Source organism: Eleginops maclovinus, chromosome 8, assembly GCF_036324505.1.
Source record: "Eleginops maclovinus isolate JMC-PN-2008 ecotype Puerto Natales chromosome 8, JC_Emac_rtc_rv5, whole genome shotgun sequence".
In the NCBI taxonomy this organism is placed as follows: Eukaryota; Metazoa; Chordata; class Actinopteri; order Perciformes; family Eleginopidae; genus Eleginops; species Eleginops maclovinus.
In genome coordinates this window covers 13,427,957-13,446,817 of record NC_086356.1, presented here as the reverse complement: position 1 = coordinate 13,446,817, position 18,861 = coordinate 13,427,957, and the positions used below count along the sequence as shown (strand labels likewise).

The window sequence follows — 18,861 nt, the reverse complement described above, 5'->3', positions numbered from 1 at the left end:
GCTTTGAATAACTAAAATGTGTCTGCTGCCTGTAACCCTCCATGTGGGTTTACTTTCTTCTAGAAAAAAAAAAAATGTCATGAGCAAATTCAGATTCCTTCTTTTATCCGTTGTTGATTTTCAGAATATATAAGGGGGTTGGATCAGCTTGACATCCTTGGCATTCACAGCCTTTCTATAAAAAAAAATCCTCATATGAGAAATATGTTAATATTTGCTCAACCTGCATGAGTGACAATTGTTTCTGCTGCAGTCTATCCACTGTAGATTGCTAAGCTAATTTTGTCACTAATGTTATCTTACACTGCTAATTCAGTGCTATAAATGATTATATATTTTTGGCAAAGCTCATATTATTTATTTTAGAATAAGATTAAAAGATTGATATCACACTGTATCAATCTCCTCATGTTATTCTGCAGCAGCAAGCCTATCTCCACAAATTAAAACACATTATTTAGCCTGGTTAATTGATTTGGTTGATAGTGGCTCCCTTTAACTATCAAGTCTTGGATTTCCCTGATTATTATTTTATTATTTTTTTGACTGTAGCTGATTATAAGCTCCCTGGTACCAAATTGCCAGAGGCTTATAATTAAATTTTTTCAGTATGAGTCCCTTACTTTCCATTTGGCCACCAGCCTGCTAAGATTAAGTGCCTCACTTGTTGCGATAATTGTCACTCTTTTATGTATTATGTAAACATGAAGGCTTTTATTTCTTCCTAAATGTACTTTTTAATTGTGTTAACATTGAGTATACAGACTGGTATAGAGTGCAGACAATGAAGATAATCTCATTACAGTTTGGAAACAGCCAATCTTCTCCGGTGTGGCAAAGGCAGCAGCAGCAGTGTGTGTGTGTGTGTGTGTGTGTGTGTGTGTGTGTGTGTGTGTGTGTGTGTGTGTGTGTGTGTGTGTGTGTGTGTGTGTGTGTGTGTGTGTGTGTGTGCGCGCGCGCGCGCGTGTTTGTGCGTGCCAAATGAGACTGGAGCAGACAGCAGAGAGAGAGGATCACTGCCTCGTGTCTGTATCAGATGAGGAGGGGGTCACTTGGATTCCCTTGAAGCTGCTTTCGAGGAAAAAATAAATGTTACAAGCTTTTCGTTGCACCTCGTTTAACGGATAGTATCAGATCGTCAGTGCTGTCGCTCGAGTCACTGTTTTTTAAAGAAGATGCCGAAACGGGGCAACAAAAGTGAGGGAGATTGTGTCGGAAGTAGATACTTTGGAAGAACAACATGCGTTGTAGCATTCAGTGAAACCAGCAGCGAAATAGATTTAGTGTGGATATTTTTTCATTCATCATCTTTCTGTTTTTATTGCAGGAGCTACACGTGGATAGAAACAGGACAAAGTAGCATGTGCATCTATTGGATCGCACCCAATGCCTATTACATCATAAAATCGTCATCAGGCTGTGAAGTAAAAGTTTTATATTTTTATGATTCATATCTTGCTTGCAGTAACCTGCTACAGGCTATGCATTAAAACCAAAGGCGATTTGCAAGCTGCATTCTTGGGGAAACGCGCAGCCCAGTGAAAGGTGTTATCGAGAATATACACAAAAAAAACAAAAAACACGACGAAAGGTTGAACTTTGCGGAGGTCTCCCGTTTTATTTGCCTGAGATTTTGTGCATATCAAGGTCGGTAGCAAAGGGTCTGTCTCTAAACTCCGGATAGGATATATGAAGATCGCGACACAGCTGGTTTTCCCTCGCAGAAATGCCAGTGCGTGCTGTGACCACCAGGTTCATGTACAAGGGACTTTGCACTATTCCAGATGTCCTCTCCTACCGGACCCCTGTTATCCTGCCTGAGGATGAGGTGGAAGGTGAGCACTGTTTTTTAGTTTTGTACGGTTGGTTGCATGTTTTACTGTCATGTTTTAAGAACTGTTACATCTAAATGCAACGTCCACCTTGCAAACCATTTCAGGACCCTGGAGAGCTCTAGCCGGTGTGCGCTTCTTTTCCTCATCTACAAATCTGACTGTAAACTAAGCTGTGGGTTTACTTGTTAAAAAAGGTTCAGTAGTAAAGATATTCTTGATGAGTTTTAGAGTTTAAATGATCCACAATTTCTGGGAAACAAAGACAATCTGCATGCTATGTTTACGTTTTTAACCCCTTATCTTGTCTTTCTTTTTCGTTCATGTTCTTGCTTCTGATATTTGGCAAAAAGACACAGAAATCCAACATTATTCTATTTTTCCTCATTTTGCATCAAAACAAAAGACACTTAGATAGTTAGAATAAATAGCAAATACATAGTTATGATTTCCAAGGACATACAAGCCATGCCAAGGTCTTCACACATGGCATCTTTTTATACAATGCTGTATTGCCTGACTATATCCATGGCAACTGTGAGCCTTAATTGCAAAGGGGTATACTTGTTTAAGTCAATTTGTTTAAGCCAACAGAAAAGAGTCAAGGGGAAAAATCTTGAAATGTGAGGTAAAAAAATAAAGACGGGTCTGAATGAAGAAACTGGCTGTGGTTAATGGCAAACTTATGCAGATTGCAACACCTTTCTATGAAATCTATGGTTTTTAAACTTTTAAGATGTGAGATTAATTTATTTAGACTCAGAGGAAATCTCTTGTTAGATGTATTGCATTGTGGGAATAATAAAAAACGACTTTCCATAGCACAATGTTGCTATCTAAAAGATTAATTGGAGCATTATGAGCGTTTTTGTTACATTAACCAAAGTGCAAAGCTGTTTCAGCGAAGGTTTTGTTTTGGCAAATGGTCCTCACAATGAGAAAGCACAGCTGGCGTTGATGTTGTGCGAAGCCAGCCAGAGTACAATAAAGAGATAACTCAGATCAGATTTGATATCCCCATGTCTCTTATGCAAAGGGAATTCCATTTCCTCTTCTCCTGTGGGCAGGTTGCACTGTGGCTGGCTACCCTTCCATAAGCCACTCATTTGACATTGAAAAATGAAAAAAAAAAGGTTGGCTGTGGAAGTACAAGAATTGAGAACAAAAGTAAAATAGACTGTTGTAAATTGCATGCAGGTAATGGGCATCATTTCAAACTGTAGTTTACTAATTGAGAGCCATTAAATATTCAGAAAAAGAGACAGACCATTCAACCGTGAATGTGTATACTCAGGGAGGATTCACTGAGCACACAATGCACTGCTGCATTTACATGGCCTCACACCTCAGCAGGGTAAACAGCCCTTTGCTTCTTGTCACTGAGCAGCTCCACCATGCAGCATGTTTAAGAGTAGTCTGCTGGTAATTGTTGGGGGAGGAATGAGACTTTCAGATGAGCTTCTTTCTTTTTACAGATCCTCAGACAGACTGAATCAGCAAACTCGCACACACTGAGTGACTTCCCTTTACACTACTACTGCTCCACCTTATAACACAGCATGAGGGCTGCTGTTGTTTTGTCTGTCAACAGCACTGCAGTCCACTGTTTTCCACTTTTTCTCTTAGAGATCTGCAAAAAATCAACCAATAAATATTGATTCATCCTCCAAATCTTTAATTACTGTAGGGCAGAAGTTCCCTAATTGCTCAACACATGTAATTACTCTCCCTAATCAAATTTATGATAATAGCTTTTTCCTAGCAAGGTGTATATATAGACCTACCTATAAACAGTGTAATTGTGGACGGCTTAGAAACAGATTACAGACACTTTGCTGAAAGGCTACATAATACCGTATGCTTTGAGAGACGACTGCACAAATGACACCACAAATGAGTACAGTGTTCATTTTGACTTTCAAGATCCAGACAAGAAGAATAATCCTCACACATTAAATCCAAATGACTGCAGTTTAGACAAAAATGTACTGTTTAAATGTATTATTATCTGCTCCCAATTCCCTCTTGCTAATTACTTTTGTTTTGAAACATCATTTTGGTTTTACCCTCAAATGTAATATAATATTTACTTTTACCCTAACCATTTCACCTGCAACCTTATTATGATGGTTTAAATATAACCTGACATCAACTCTTTTTATATCCACCTCACAAAGTAATACTTTTGCATGAAGAGACTATGAAACTTTTGCCCAATAGAAGAAGTTAGCACACATCTCTGTGGCTTCTGTGATTAAATCAACAGGGCTGACTCTTGGTGACTTTGTTGCGGAGACTTGTGGTCTAGCATTTTACTGCCACTGACAAAAACAACACGCAAGGACAAAAGGACCTTGTGCGCTGTGCAAGCAGACACACCATAGACAGTACGTGAAACACACTGCCATCATTAAACAGTTGAAATACTTTCAGCTTCAGGGAAATTGTGAAGAATTACATATTTTACCGAAAGCTACACAGTTGAAAAAAAAAGTTTAGTGGTGAATGTGCTCTATATGTAAGGATTCAAAGCCTTACTGATGAATTATTCTGAAACAGATGACAGGTTGCATCAAAGGGCGACTTAAATAATCCAGATTTAAACAAAGATGAACAGAGTGAAGGTGGGAGATACACGCAAAAACACATCCTGTTTTTTTATTTCCAAATACCCTTTCCTCTCTAAAAAAAAGAAACGTTACATATCCAATACAACCATCTTGTGGCCATAAACAACATCATCAGGCACTTCACAGTTTCTCAAAAAGGCTGTGCCTGGGACACTCTGACTGTATTTAACACCCCCACTTTCTAAATAGTTTGTTTTCTTAATTTCTCTGCAATATATCAGTCCCTTAATCAAATACTTAGTTTGATATATGTTTTATATATTGAGCACTTTATAAAAAATGATGCCTGAGATTTAAAAGTTAAAGACGAAGATGAATTGCAGAATAGTAAAGAAAAGAAAAGCACTGCACTCGTAAAAATAGATTAGTAACAGAGAATAATTCACCAGCACATTAAATAAGTATTGTCTTATAACAAATAGTTTTGCAACCAGCATGAAATGTCACAACAACTAAAGTGAATAATTATAATTAGCCAATAAACCTGGATACTCATTCCAGTAGCATGCTCCAGACTCCATAGAGACTATCTGTAAATCTCTGCCGTCACTAACTCTGTGATCTTTCACCTGACATTTTATGTTCATCACAATCATATCTGGAATATTTACTGAGTTCACCATAACAGTATTGGACATCGGTCACAATATTTATAGAAATCTCTCTGGGTGAGGATGACAGGCACTTGCGCTGGATGGAGAGACTATTATTTATACTGGCTGAGCTTTAGGGAGGCTGAATAAGTACTCACAGCTCTTAATGGAGCTGTGGTTTCCAGGCAATGTTTTTTGAACAGATGGTTGTCTAGGTGGGCACGTTTTGCCACAGCTTCCTGCTCTGTTCTTTGCCCTTGTGTCATGCAGTTATCATAAACCCTGATATTGATTCAAACTACTGTGCAAGCAAGCTTACTGACTCTTTTAGCAGTGTTTATGTGTACATATTTGAGCTAGAAGAAGAAGAAAGGAGAAAGAAGAAAGGAAAGTCACATCATTTCTTTTTTTTACTTTCCATTACCTATACTTATTTATTCCTTTGACATAACAGTAATCATTATAATGTTCATGTAAAATACATCCATTTAAGATGTATGTGTGTGTTTACCCTGACAGAGTGTCTACGTGGACATTAAGCTGTGCCAAGTGTGTCCCCAGTTAATGAGCAATATTAAAATAAAGGTCCAAAGCCAAGTTCAGCCGTTTATGCTTGAATGACTGGGATAATTGAAAATATATCTGATACTGATACACATTTTCAACCACATGAGATGTTAAAAATACTTTTATCCAATTTCTTTTTATTAACAGCTGTCCCCTCCAGTGGATGTTATCTGCTTAACTCTATGTTCTCCCTACATGCCTTTATATAAATCCTGCTTCATTTTGTATGTCTGATTTAAAATAATAATGCCATTTAGACAATGACATAATCTTCCAGATGTATATTTTCTGACCTAAATGTGTACAAATGATCCACATAAGAATACTAGATGTTAAAGAAAATAAGGTCATTTGCATGATTCATTTGATAAGAGTAAAAGCAAACAGAAAAAAGGTGCTTTGTGATGTAAAACTACATGCATGAAAACAGACGGATTTGTAGAAATAATCTGTCACATTTGGGTGATAATATTCAGATTCATTGTAAATGACCATGTACTATAGTACAATAATAATATACATTGTGCATAAAACCATTTTTTGACAAGAGAAGACATTAATTATAACAATTTTCTTGTTTAAAAATGGATCTAACTTGGTCAACTTAACAATGACTAAAACATAAAGGCCATAACTCACAGTAACCTTGCAGACACTTAGGTGCACATGTGTTGAACCTGATAAGACTCTCGTTTTATGGCTCAACAATCGCGACTTTCCGGCAGTGACACTCTTGGAGGTCTCATGGAGCTTTTATCGCTCCTCGGTGCATCAGTGACAGAGGAAGTGAACACTATTTATAGATCACAGTCGACAGGAGAATCCCCAAGACGTCAGGCATTGTAGCGGAGAGTAAACCGGATCCACTTTGTATGCGAAGCGGTCTCCTTTGTGCTTACAAAAGTTTTGGCAACAGACAAGTATATGCATACTATGCGTGTCCTACTGTAAATATGCCATAGAGATACAAAGGGATGTTTGCCAGGCTGGATTTACAGTGACTACAGATGTCTTTTCTTGGCATGGCACTTGACGCTGTGTCATCATTTCTGCAGTGTAAATGTTTGCTTCCTCAATGGTCAATGAAAAATGTCTGCGTATTAGTGTTGTCATCTTCACAGTAACAAACAACATCATCTAACACTCCTACAAGATGTTAATTATGAGACGAGATGTCCTTACTCTCACCTTTCCTGTCTGATGACAATGACTATGCTCAATTAACATCCTGCTGCTGAGTTAGGAATCAAAGCAGCTCTAAACTGAAGAAAAAGTAACTTGGGGGATAATCTGAAATCTTTCCAACTATTATCTTTCAATATAACTTAGAGACGAGATAAGCTGCGGGTCAAGTTACCGACAAAGATTCAAGAGGCAGCAGTGAATACAGGAAATTGAAAAAGAGTTGAGGTCAACTCTGTACTGTTTAAAAATAAAGCAATAAGTAGTTTGATTTACTCATGCAAAACATTTGCATATACTATACAGGTTTGAGGTATACTTTTATCTCTGCCTGCACAGATAGGTAGGGTGTAGAAGTATTAAATACTTTTTTGACAGCAGGATTTGTTTTAGCTGCAGGGCTCATGCAGCACGCCTTCTTGTCATCTTCGGTGACTGTGAGAGCCGAATGTAAATGGGAGTGTGCAGTAAATCTGTAGTAGCAAAGAAAGGTGGGGTATAAATGTGTGGGACCTGTGGTGATAATGAGGATTTATCTTTTTAGTATTCATATGTGTTGGTATAAGAGTCTCAGCAGGGGCAATAAAGTATGGCCTTGTATCAGCATGAGTCATTATAATGTGTTTCTGACTAATTCAGTAAAGTAAGAGTATCTAACGACACACCTCATAGCTATTTCTGATGTGTATGAAGGAGGTTTTCAGTGAAGTATTTATTTCTAAAGCATCCTCACAAGTAAATCCAAAGTCTTGAATGTATCCCTAAATGACTAAACATCAGCTTGAAGTGTTCCTAACCGATGCTTCACAATTTAATGGTACAGTATTTTTTACAGCCCATATTATATTCTGTAAATTTGTGTTATGCTGTTTTTGTATGATATGTCGACCTTTGTTTTGCTGAGAGGCTCCTACCATCTCAGTTGTAGAGCATATTTGCGTTTGTAGCCCTTGGTTAATATGGTTCACATGTTTTCCCCTTTCAATATCAGAGAGGAGGATGTCATGGGTGGCAGTACACTGTTATTGATGTAACCACCTGGGAAGAGCTCTTATTTAATGAAAAGAGTCTGATTCATCTCCCAGTGAATATTTGTGTCCTCTAATCAGTTTTCTGTAACCATCTTAAGGAGCGGCCTTTCGATAAGAAATCCATTTAGGGACCAGACACGATTTGTACTTTTAAGTGATAAAGGTCAATAACAGCAAGTGACACGGTTCGTTTCAATTACTTAATTTAAGATTCTTCATTTGCATTTTTCGTTTGCCGTTTTGAGACAGAACCCTCTGTTAATATTTAGGCAAGTCATGTTCCTGCACTTGACTTCTGTAACTTTGGAGACTAGAGACTCCTGTTGTGCTGCTCCTCCTTTTAATTCCTGTGGTGCAAAGATACCTCTTCATCTACCTCCTGCTGTATTAACTCTATTACAGTTTATCGTACAATGTCAAAGTCGTTACTGAAAGTGAGGAGGAGTGTTTGCAGAGACCTGGACAATGGTTGTTCGGCTCTATCATTGCCGGTGCATGCCTTTCATCAAGGATAACTTAGGCAACTCCTGTTTATCATGAACCCTTTATATGTTCTGGTATCTGCTCCATTGTATAAGAATGACGCAGACAAGTTATGTCTTTGTGACTTTCTGTCCTTCCCAGCATTCCAAGCCAATTCACAGAAACTGCAGTTGTCTCACTTAGGACGTGTAAATGGACATAGCATACAATATATAACAGTGAATGGTTGAAACCAAATGCAATCCAGGAAACTAGGAACAATGCATAGTGTTGTGTAATTTAAAACATCAGCTGGTACAGAGCAGGGCAGTTTATGAGCCTAGGTATGTAAAGTCCAAGCAGACACACCAGGGAACAAGCAGAAGGTTGGTGGCACCAGGTGGAAGATTGGTAAATGAGTAGGTAGTCTTGGGTGGAAAAAAAACCCAAGCAACCACAGGCAGACCGGAACCAAAGAAGCAGAGGCAGATCTCAAGATGGGGGACAGAAGGCTGGTGGGTTTACCGGGAATCACACGAATAAAGCAGGTCAGAGGCAGGAAGTCTCTCCAACGGGCAGTCAGTCCGGAATAAAGTGCTGGAGAGTCTTAGATGAACGGCAAAGAACAATCTGGCAGTGACTGTGTGAGCATGAAAAGCTTAAGTACTGGCTTGATTAGAGATGAGATGCAGCACAGGTGAGCTGATGAGATGAGAGTGCCTGGCAGGTGGGGATAGGTGGAGTCGGGGGATATGGAAAAGTACTGGGGAGCAACAGGTAGGGAGAGAAGCAGACTGTGACAGCTTTGACATCGTTATGTTCAGAAAGCTCAGCAAAAATAATGATTCTAAATATTTAGATTCCATTTAGAGTCCAGTATTTAGATTTAGTCTTCTACATACTGGACTAATAACTTCTCACTGTACATTTTAAATGTATATTTAATTTAATATGTCCTTCTTGCACACTCAATGTAAATAATATCCCACTTTTATATTGTGTTAGCTGTAATTTAGCCCGTCAATAGTGTCAGAACTTTTATATTTTTACTCTTTTAGTTCAGTTTTATCTTCTATTTTGAGAGGTTTATATTTTATAATTGTTTATTTTCTGCTTGTTTTACTTGTTGCTGCAATGAAAAAAATCCCAATTTGAGATCATTAAAGTATATTTTATCTTAACTTATCTTATCTTAACTATGATCTTAGAAACAAACATTATTATAGCATGCATTCTTAAAAGAAGTCCTGTCAGCAAGATCACTTTTGAAGAGGACACTAAAGTTGGCATCAAAGAGTGCTTTTGTACCAAAAGAAATACAGACTTTATATTCAAAGATCTCAAATGTACCGTTGAGTACACTTAATTCATCAAGGAATTTATGCTTTGTATCCCCTGTTGTGCTTTCTTTTAATCACTATTTGGCAGGATATTATTTTTTCTCATGAGTCATTAACACCTAGTGAGCTTCTTTTTAAATAGAATTTGCAGGCTTAGACATACAAGCTGATGCACAACAGGGGTATCTTTCCTCCAAATGTAATGCTGGTCTCCCACAGTTTTGTTCTGGCTCAAATCCATTGTTTGGGATTTCCCCAATTATTAGGTGAGCGGCTTCAATAGTTTTTTTGTCCCTGCCAGTGACACAAACACTGCCAATGTGCAGCTTCTTGGCATCAGCCCTTTTCATGGACGGCTTTTATGAACAATAACCAGCAACTGTTGGTCAGTCAGAAAGGTCAGTATGATCTGTCCGTCTCATGTTCTGTTTTAGCTCACTTGGAAGGTCAGCAGACTTTCAAGTCCTGGGGTTAGATCTCAGGGGTGGAAAAAGGCTCTCTGATGTTTGGGACACATAGATTGAAGCTTATCACAAATTGTGTACTAACTTCTTAAAATATGAGTCACAGAGGGTCCTTTCAGGGGAAGTTTGGGATTGGGCCAGGAAGTAAACTGTGAGCTGAGAAAGATGAGGAGAACACCGGATGATAAGAGAGAGGTGGTTGATAATCAGTAGGTCAAACAAGCTAAAACAAACTGCTCTACATTGCACAACTAATAATCATCAACATGCCTGTTTGCTCCCCAAGGTTCTGTTGGCATCTGTTGGTCTGACCGGCCATGAAATCAATATTTCGTCTTATTCCCCTATTGCCACATGTCATGAATCAACTTAAATGAGTTAACTTAAAAGGTGTTTACGTGTAATATATTTTCTGTGTAATTTGCTCTCCCCCGTATGGCCTTGAGGGATACAATCCTCCATACAAAATTCCTTGAAGGGCGTCAGATATATTATTTTCAAACAAACTAAAACAAAACATTTCTTCTGTGGTCTGCCAGAATCCTATTCAAGATGACGAAGCACCTGTCACCGGGGTTTTAGGAATGCACATTATCAAAAATGTCAAAGAGATAAAAGTTGATCCAGACAAGGCGAGAAACACACTCAGGATTCAGTGCACATTTCTTTGGACCATCCACAAACCGGAGTGCACCCCTCATCAGATTAGAAACGAGACATGACAAAAGTTTTCCAGTTATTTACTTTAGCTGGAAGCTACAGTTGGTATTGCAAATTTGTAAGCGACACACAAATATAACCAGACAACATATTCGTTATCTATGCACAATAGGATTGTAATTGTTCATGATTGAAATATCCATGTCCAAAATCCTTCTAACACATTATAAAATAAATTGTTTCCTATTCGTTCTGCCTTTTAGAGCACATGATTAATTGTGGTTACACCCAGAGCATGTTGTTTACCCTTGACTTGACTCTGAACACTGACTGACTCAATCTTACAGCCATTATCTCAAATCCTACGGCCGCTCTTAAATATTGTGACACATAGGTCATAAAAGATGTACTTCGATCAATATGTTACAGTAAATATATGCTCGGTGACTTGAGCAACAACTTTTTTTACACATATTAATGATTTGCTTAATGGTGGTTATTGAGTTGGTATTTCGGTAAATGCTCTGAATCTGTTCATCCTCTGTCGGCAGAATGAACCCTTAAGAATGTAATCATATGTGCCATGATTACCTGATGCTGCATGATATAAGCAATTTCACAGCCTGGCCTTGACTTCAGATAGCCGAGCTGTTGCACCTTTAATGCAGTGCAAGGTCACTTAGATTCAATGACTTACAGTTGAACAAAAGCAGAGTCTGTTACCAGCTGTTTTTTAAACAACATGTGTGCTCTTTATGTTCATGTTAAGAGGATTTACTAACTATGACATGCACAAGTCAGACATGATAGTGCCAAATAATTTAAATAGGAATACCTTTACTTAAATGTAGGGATCTGTTTTTGTTGAGACTGTAACAGAAACATATTTTAAAAGCTGTGTCCATAACTTCAAAACTGGCGCAAAAGAAATAACATTACCTCGGTAACCTCTTGCAAATAAGAAGTCCATCTCTATGAATACCAGTGTTTCCATATCAGAAAGATGTTTTTTAGGGTAATGGTAATTTAGGGAAGAGTGGGGGATATATAGAGAAAATATAGTTACATCTTTGTTTACTGGACTTTCAGGAGGGTCAGTGATTGTAATTATATCTTTAAAAAACTGAAGATAATTAAATATGGCATTATAAAGAAGTCTACTATTTCAGAAAAGTTGTGTCCCAGGTGGTTGCATCCATGTTTTTTTATTTATATTTACTCCTTATGGTGTGAAAACAACAGCCAATGCGCAGCTGGCTCAGTGAATGTATTATTGGTAGCTGGCACCAGGGGTCGTGACATTGAATCGAGGGTGATGCTGAAGGAAGATAACAAAACTTAAGCAGCACTTCTGGCTGTAATTTAGAAAAATAGACAGCTTGTGTCTGGTATGTCAGGGTTTGGAACAGACAGTGTCAATTGTTAAGTAGGACCTCTTGCAAGACTGTCTTCTATTTTCACAAAGGGCAAGAATCTGCCACTGTGGAAATTACTAGTAAACTAATCTTTGTTATTCATGTAAACAAGATGGATGGTCAGTGCTTGTCTACTTGTGGGCATGAATGCAAATTACAGGTGGTGCTATCACATACTTGCATGCAAAGGACTTTTCTCCGTGATAAAAATGGATAAATAGAAAACAGAGTGCATTTACATATCACCTTTCTACCTTACCAGACAAATCTCTTTACTGTCATGAGAACATTGACACACATATTCATAGACCAATGGTGCCATTGGAAGGTAATGTCTGCCAATCACGAGCCACTTAAGGTCATTGTCTCACTGAGGACGGGGGATCGAACTGCCAACCTTGTGATTAAAGGACAAACTCTTCTATATCCGAAGCCTTATAAAGTTCAAAGGAAGATCCATGGAAGCTTTTTTCTGTAGAAGCCAATTGAATCTCGACTAAATAAAGAAATGTTTTAGCTTTTGTTGATTTTGGCATAAAATGACAGAGCGTGTCTAGGCCACAGCACCAAGAGGAGGGACAGTCGATTCAACAACATTCAGGTATTTGCTCTTCACAACCTCAGCTGTTTCTAGTATATCAGGCTCGCATTGTGCATATGTTGTATCGTGAATATGTTGGTATGATTCAATATCCTACATGAACGGTTCTCCTAATTGCTTGTCTCGTTTCATCTAACAACACGTGACCACTGAGCAAGCATTGAAGGTCCTTGTATATTCGAGGATCTACATCAAAAAGAGCCGCAGAGGTGCTCTGCCTTTGATGTGAGACTGCTCTTTTTACCACTTCAAACAGAATACTGTGATGCAGGGTGAGGAAACAGGCCAAATGGCAATGTTTATGGATTATTTGCCAAAAGTTGTAGTTAATTATAAACACATGAAGCTGCTCACTGCCTTCTGTCTCAACCACTTGTGTTATGGTTATGGCGATATGGCTGTGAAGGTGCCTGAAGGTGTTCAAATATCAAACAAGAGATTTGCACAACAAGGTATCGATAAAACAAACAGGTCAGGTAACAGAATCTTACAATGAAGGCATACTTTATTCATCTTATGTATCTATTTTATTGCAGGAAAAGGCTAGGATTATGTTTAAATCACAAATATTATCTTCAACTTAATAGTATTGCTTTCAACTAAGCTAATACAGTTATGGGGAATTTGTTGGCATAAAACATTTGATTAACCTCAACGTTTCAGTTCTTTCAGTGCACTCACATACGTCTATATAAATAGTGTCTCTCTCTCCAAGGTGTTAAAACATTCAACTACTGGCTCATGTATGTTCGAAATAATTAAACAAATCTATGTCAAGATAATTTCTTGTCACATTAAGTGATGTTTTATTAATGTGTCCCTCAGTTTGTGAAAAGCACTCAAGTATTGTGAAGCTGTGCAGCTAAATATACTGCCTGTCTCCTTCCTAAAAGGAAATGGATTTCTATCCATGGCGCTGAAATATCCAACTACTGTCTCTCTCCGTGGAGCTGAAACATTCAATGACGTCTATATTAATGAAACAAACAAATACAGCCTGTCAGTCTGTCCATCATTGTGAAGCAATCTAGTTGAAGCTGTAATTGATAACAATCCTAATAAATTCATTAAAATGTCGGTATAGCTCGGTACAATAATTAATAGACATTTATTTGTTGTTGGTATGACTCTCAGTTCCAAGTCTATTTGTTCCTACTAAAAAACTGAACAAATAAAAATGGCAAAGGTTACTTAAACAGTAGTAGATGCATTCTTAAGGATTATTTTCAAGTTTTAATTTTGGATTTGGTGCTTTGTCGTGCACTTAAGGCAGCAGAAGTGCTTATGAGAACATTTTCAAAATAAACCACCATTTTAATTATAACAAAGGAACACAGCTAATTGATTTGTTTGAAAAAACAACAACAATTGAGGTCTATAACAGAGGGGATTAACTATAGTTAATGATCAAATGTGTAGGCACTCACATCACTGCTGCTCTTAGCATTTAAATAAGATTTAATAAAATATCATCCTTGTTAAGCCTCTGTACTTTTTGTAACAAGACATTTTATTAGTACTGCTCACTTTCTGAAAGCATATACAAATAAAATGAAGAAGGATTATTCCTTTCGAGCCGTGGCTTGGAGTGTAATTGCCTTGAGTTCTTTAGTCCATACAAACATAATTATAAACAGCTTTAAGACGCTAACAATTGTTAAAAACAAACATTGTGAAAACATAATTCAAATCGATGTTTAGCTGAGTCAACCTGCTGTTGCTCGCTGAGTGAAATTGGAAGCGATACTTCTTTTTTAACAAGCAACGTCTCCTTCTTCTCAACAGAGATCCGTGAGGCGTTCAAAGTATTTGACCGAGATGGGAATGGCTTCATCTCAAAGCAGGAGTTGGGGATGGCAATGCGCTCACTGGGCTACATGCCCAATGAGGTGGAGCTGGAGGTTATCATCCAAAGACTCGATATAGATGGTATGTGTGTCTCTCTTTCTCTCATCAAAAGCCTGTAGCCTATAACCCAACACATATACTAAAGAGTGACATATTTGTATTTCCTTTAGGTGACGGTCAAGTTGGTTTTGATGAATTTGTCACATTGCTTGGCCCTAAACTCTCTGCCGCTGGCATGCCGGATAAGTTCCACGGAGCAGACTTTGATTCGGTGTTTTGGAAGGTAAACATTGTCATCAGTATCAGCAATCAAGTATATCCTTTATAAGTATCCATTTTTCCATTATCTGTCCTCATTTGAGTTTGTTTCCCTTTTGGTGTTCCTGATACAAAGCCATCTGTTGCAATTCAAATTACAATGCAGAAGTTATGGATATAAAAACTAATCATTGAAACAACATTAATCTCACACAACGAATCATGTTCCAGTATGCTCCCCTGACTCTCTCAAAATAATTCATTTCCACATGGGCTTGACATACTGTATTAATCTAATGACATTACAACACATGCAATATCTTCCTATGCTTGCATTTAGTTGCGTGATCCAATAAATCAGTCCGCCGTGCGCTACCTCGTATGCCACTATTTATTGATGTCCTAAAGCTTCTTTGCGTCACTGTTGTGCTCTGAGACAGAAGTTCTTCCGCTGCTAATTAGACTTTTCATGGTGTGTTATGTGTCCCCAGTGTGACATGCAGAAACTGACTGTGGATGAGCTGAAGAGGCTGCTTTACGATACTTTCCGTGACCACCTCACCATGAAAGACATTGAGAACATCATCATGACAGAGGAGAGCCACCTGAACAGTCCAGAGTCCCACGTGGACATAGACAGTAAGTTGCATTCTAATTTTGTTACCTACATTATGCAAACATTTTAGTATTCTGTTGAGACACTCGGACGGGCTAATGTTTTGTCTTTTTAATCTTTCCCCAGCAAGCCCAACACAACAGGAAAAACACACATGTGTGCGTAAAAGCCTGATTTGTGCCTTCGCCATTGCATTCATCATCAGCGTTATGCTAATTGCAGCAAATCAAATGCTCCGCAGAGGAATGAAGTAAATACATCACCAACTGGATACAGAGATATTTAAGAACGGACGATGAGAAATCAAACATTAATCAAAATAATTGACTGGTTTTGTTTAATGTTTTCAACACACCATCACAGCTTCTCTCTGTAATGGATTAAATGATGTCATTCCGTCGTTTTATATTGCCAGAAATTATAGCATAACCTGATAAAAAAAAAGAAGAAAGAAAGAAAGGCATTTCAAAGGCTGATTAGCGTCCTAAAACAGCATGTCATGAATCAAATTTCTGAAGAAATGATATTGGAAAGCAGACTTTAGAAGTATGTGCTTAGTAATAGATGTGCTGTGTCTGTGTATATCAAAACAATGGAGGTTGTTGATTAGAAGTCTGCCATTTGGAATGCACCCAATAATGAAATTACTGAAGATAGTAATAAAGCAATACACACGTGTTGTGCGGCACATATCAAGTAGCTCTAATTCACTCTCTGAATAATTGTTTTTCTTTTAAGTCTCTTGTTTGTATTGGTGCCAGTATCTCTAGTCCAGAAGTCCAAATCATGTCAAGATTAACACTTCTCTATAAACCATCTGTGACCCCTACTTAACACAAGAGAAGAGCATTAGTATGTTAATAAGAATATTTCAGTATTTTTACAACTGTTTAACCATGCTAGCTTCATGGCTGTTGGGATGGCAATGCCAGTCGATAGTTCATCACTTTGCTTTAAACTGTATGGATTGCAATGTCATGATCAGATACTCATTACTCCCAGGGAAACAATGCAACTGATTTAAGTAATCCCCTGACGTTCTCCGTAAAACCACCAGCAGATCTAAGTTTTCATTGGAAAAGTCTCAACATCCTCAGGATGAATTGTCATAAAATGTAGTAGAGACATTTAGGGTTCCCAGAGGATGCACCCCGAGGACTGTGATGATGCTCTGAGTGTCTCAGGCTGTACTTTGTGCTTAGTGCTACTATACATCAGCAAGTTGTCAGTATTGGCCAATGAATTTCAAAAACAAAGTCAGGAAAATAAGAATATTTCTCCAAAGTTTCAATTGTGACATTGTGAAACCAACATTTGGAATAACTGGTGAACAGCACTGTTATCTGGAAAAGAGAGGGTTTGAATGACATTGGGATGCAGCCTGTAACCTTTAACCTCCCCTGTGTACTTCATTCAGCTGAGCCCAAAGGCCCCTTCTAAAGATATCACAGCAGACTCAAACATTCACTGGTTTGATTTGAAGCTGAGAGTTCAGCTCAGCGAGATTTATTGGCTGAGCAAGTAAGATGAAAATGAAACAGCTGTTTTCACTAAAACTGTAATGTAGTAGATTTAAGAATTAAATTGAAGTGTTTCATATTCAAAATCTGCCAGCAATGCGTGCACAAAGCAGCATATTTAAAATCTCTGCAATAGCATCCAAAAACAGACATAATGAGTCACAGGGAAAGACAATTGATTATCTGAGCTACCGGCTGTAAATAGCATAAACCATCACAAGTCAAATGTTTGGACAGAATTACACAATGACAATGAAGGATAATCAGTTCACACTTGCATGTACATTAAACGTAGAACTATATTCTGTGTTCAATGTGTTTGAGATCAAATGTTGAACCCTGGTGTATGTATTGAAATAATTATGCAATTTGTATAGTAATCATTGCAAAAAAATCTCAGTATTTGACATTTTCCTGTAAATGTCGATTTTTGTGGATGTGCAGACCATATCAAAATACTAAATACTTTGGAGTATGCTGTGAAGAATAATTTAACATATCATAAAAAATGTTGTTTTCTGGTTCTTACATGGATCACCAAAACAACATGTTTAAAGTATAACATGGTAATATTTTCTTACTTGGAAAAGTGAAACATTAAATCTATGTGATTTTATTATGAATGTAAGCATAATGTTTTGTATAAAACAAACAAAACTAAAAAAAATTCTTCAGGTTTCTGATATAATTTCCAGGTTGACTGGACATTCAGATGCAAGTTATTGTGCGTCACGCACTAACATTAACATTTCTTATTTGGTGATATTCATTTTCCAGAATGGTTTATCAAGTTTTAGTCGAATTCAACAAGTTTTACAAATTGCTATATATTTTTTCTTGCTCTTTTTATCTTAAAGTTTATCAAAGCTATGTCACGAGAGGAAACGTACGAAACAACGAGTATCATTCTGGCAATAAATCAGATATTTTATCTCAAATACAGTAGCTGTTTATGGATGAACTCCTTATATGACATCACATTACCTCTTTATGTGAACATCATTTAAGGTATGGATTTTGTGTGAATGTAAAATATAGTTATTGTGTCAAATATTGTCTTAAGACATATAAGCAATTATTGTGTCCTATTCTGTATGTTACAGTGCTTTAATGAGCAGATTTATGTGCACTCTGTTGAAGGATTGTCTTAACTGTTGTTACTTTGATTCAGACTGTAGTGTTCTGTTTGTGCCTTTGTCTTTTGAAGTAAGATCTGCACTCTCATGCCTTGACTTAGAGTAACTTAGAAAAACGTCTTAAAAGAAATGTAAGTCCATTTTACAAAACCATTGCTTAGGACAAAATGAATCTGATGTAGTTTTAAATTGAAATGACTCATTAGTAATTCAATTACCAATAAGTATTTATGTATTAGCTTTCTCCCTTCCATGTTCTTGGTAAAGATCCGTCTATCACTTCTAGTAAATGATTGTATCATCCTGCTGTTTGACATTACTAGTAATTTAATGTTTAGATTGAGAATACCGAGCACTGTTTACTTCTGTAACTGCACATGTAGAAGTTACTGCATCAAATATACACTAATGTCAGTGTTGTCTGGATGCATGTAGTTCAATAAAAAACAAAGGCACTTAAAGTGGTTTGTTGTTTGTTTTTCTACTTACAAATGTGACCTTTGGTGCTAATAAAAGGAACAGAAGACCAATCTAAAAAAAAGAACATTTACGGTGAACAACATTGTTGATACTAACATCAATTAGAGAGGATGAGAAAAAGTACATCAGGGTGCTTTCAGGGATCCAGTTATAAATAAGGCCACAAGCTGAGGTCTTAAATATAACTTTTCTCTTATAGCTTAACTGATATTAAAATGTACCTTGT

At 37.4% G+C, this 18,861-nt stretch overlaps 1 protein-coding gene across 1 annotated transcript; it reads left to right on the top strand.

The window, feature by feature from the left end:
- Nucleotides 1-1,016: 1,016 nt before the first annotated feature.
- On the top strand, nt 1,017-18,526 carry cabp7b (calcium binding protein 7b). The gene is made up of 5 exons (XM_063889860.1): nt 1,017-1,835; nt 14,563-14,706; nt 14,796-14,908; nt 15,375-15,522; nt 15,626-18,526. Exons 1-5 carry the CDS (start codon nt 1,727-1,729, stop codon nt 15,751-15,753), a joined length of 642 nt encoding a protein of 213 aa, XP_063745930.1. The 5' UTR covers nt 1,017-1,726; the 3' UTR covers nt 15,754-18,526.
- The last annotated feature ends 335 nt before the right edge of the window (nt 18,527-18,861 follow it).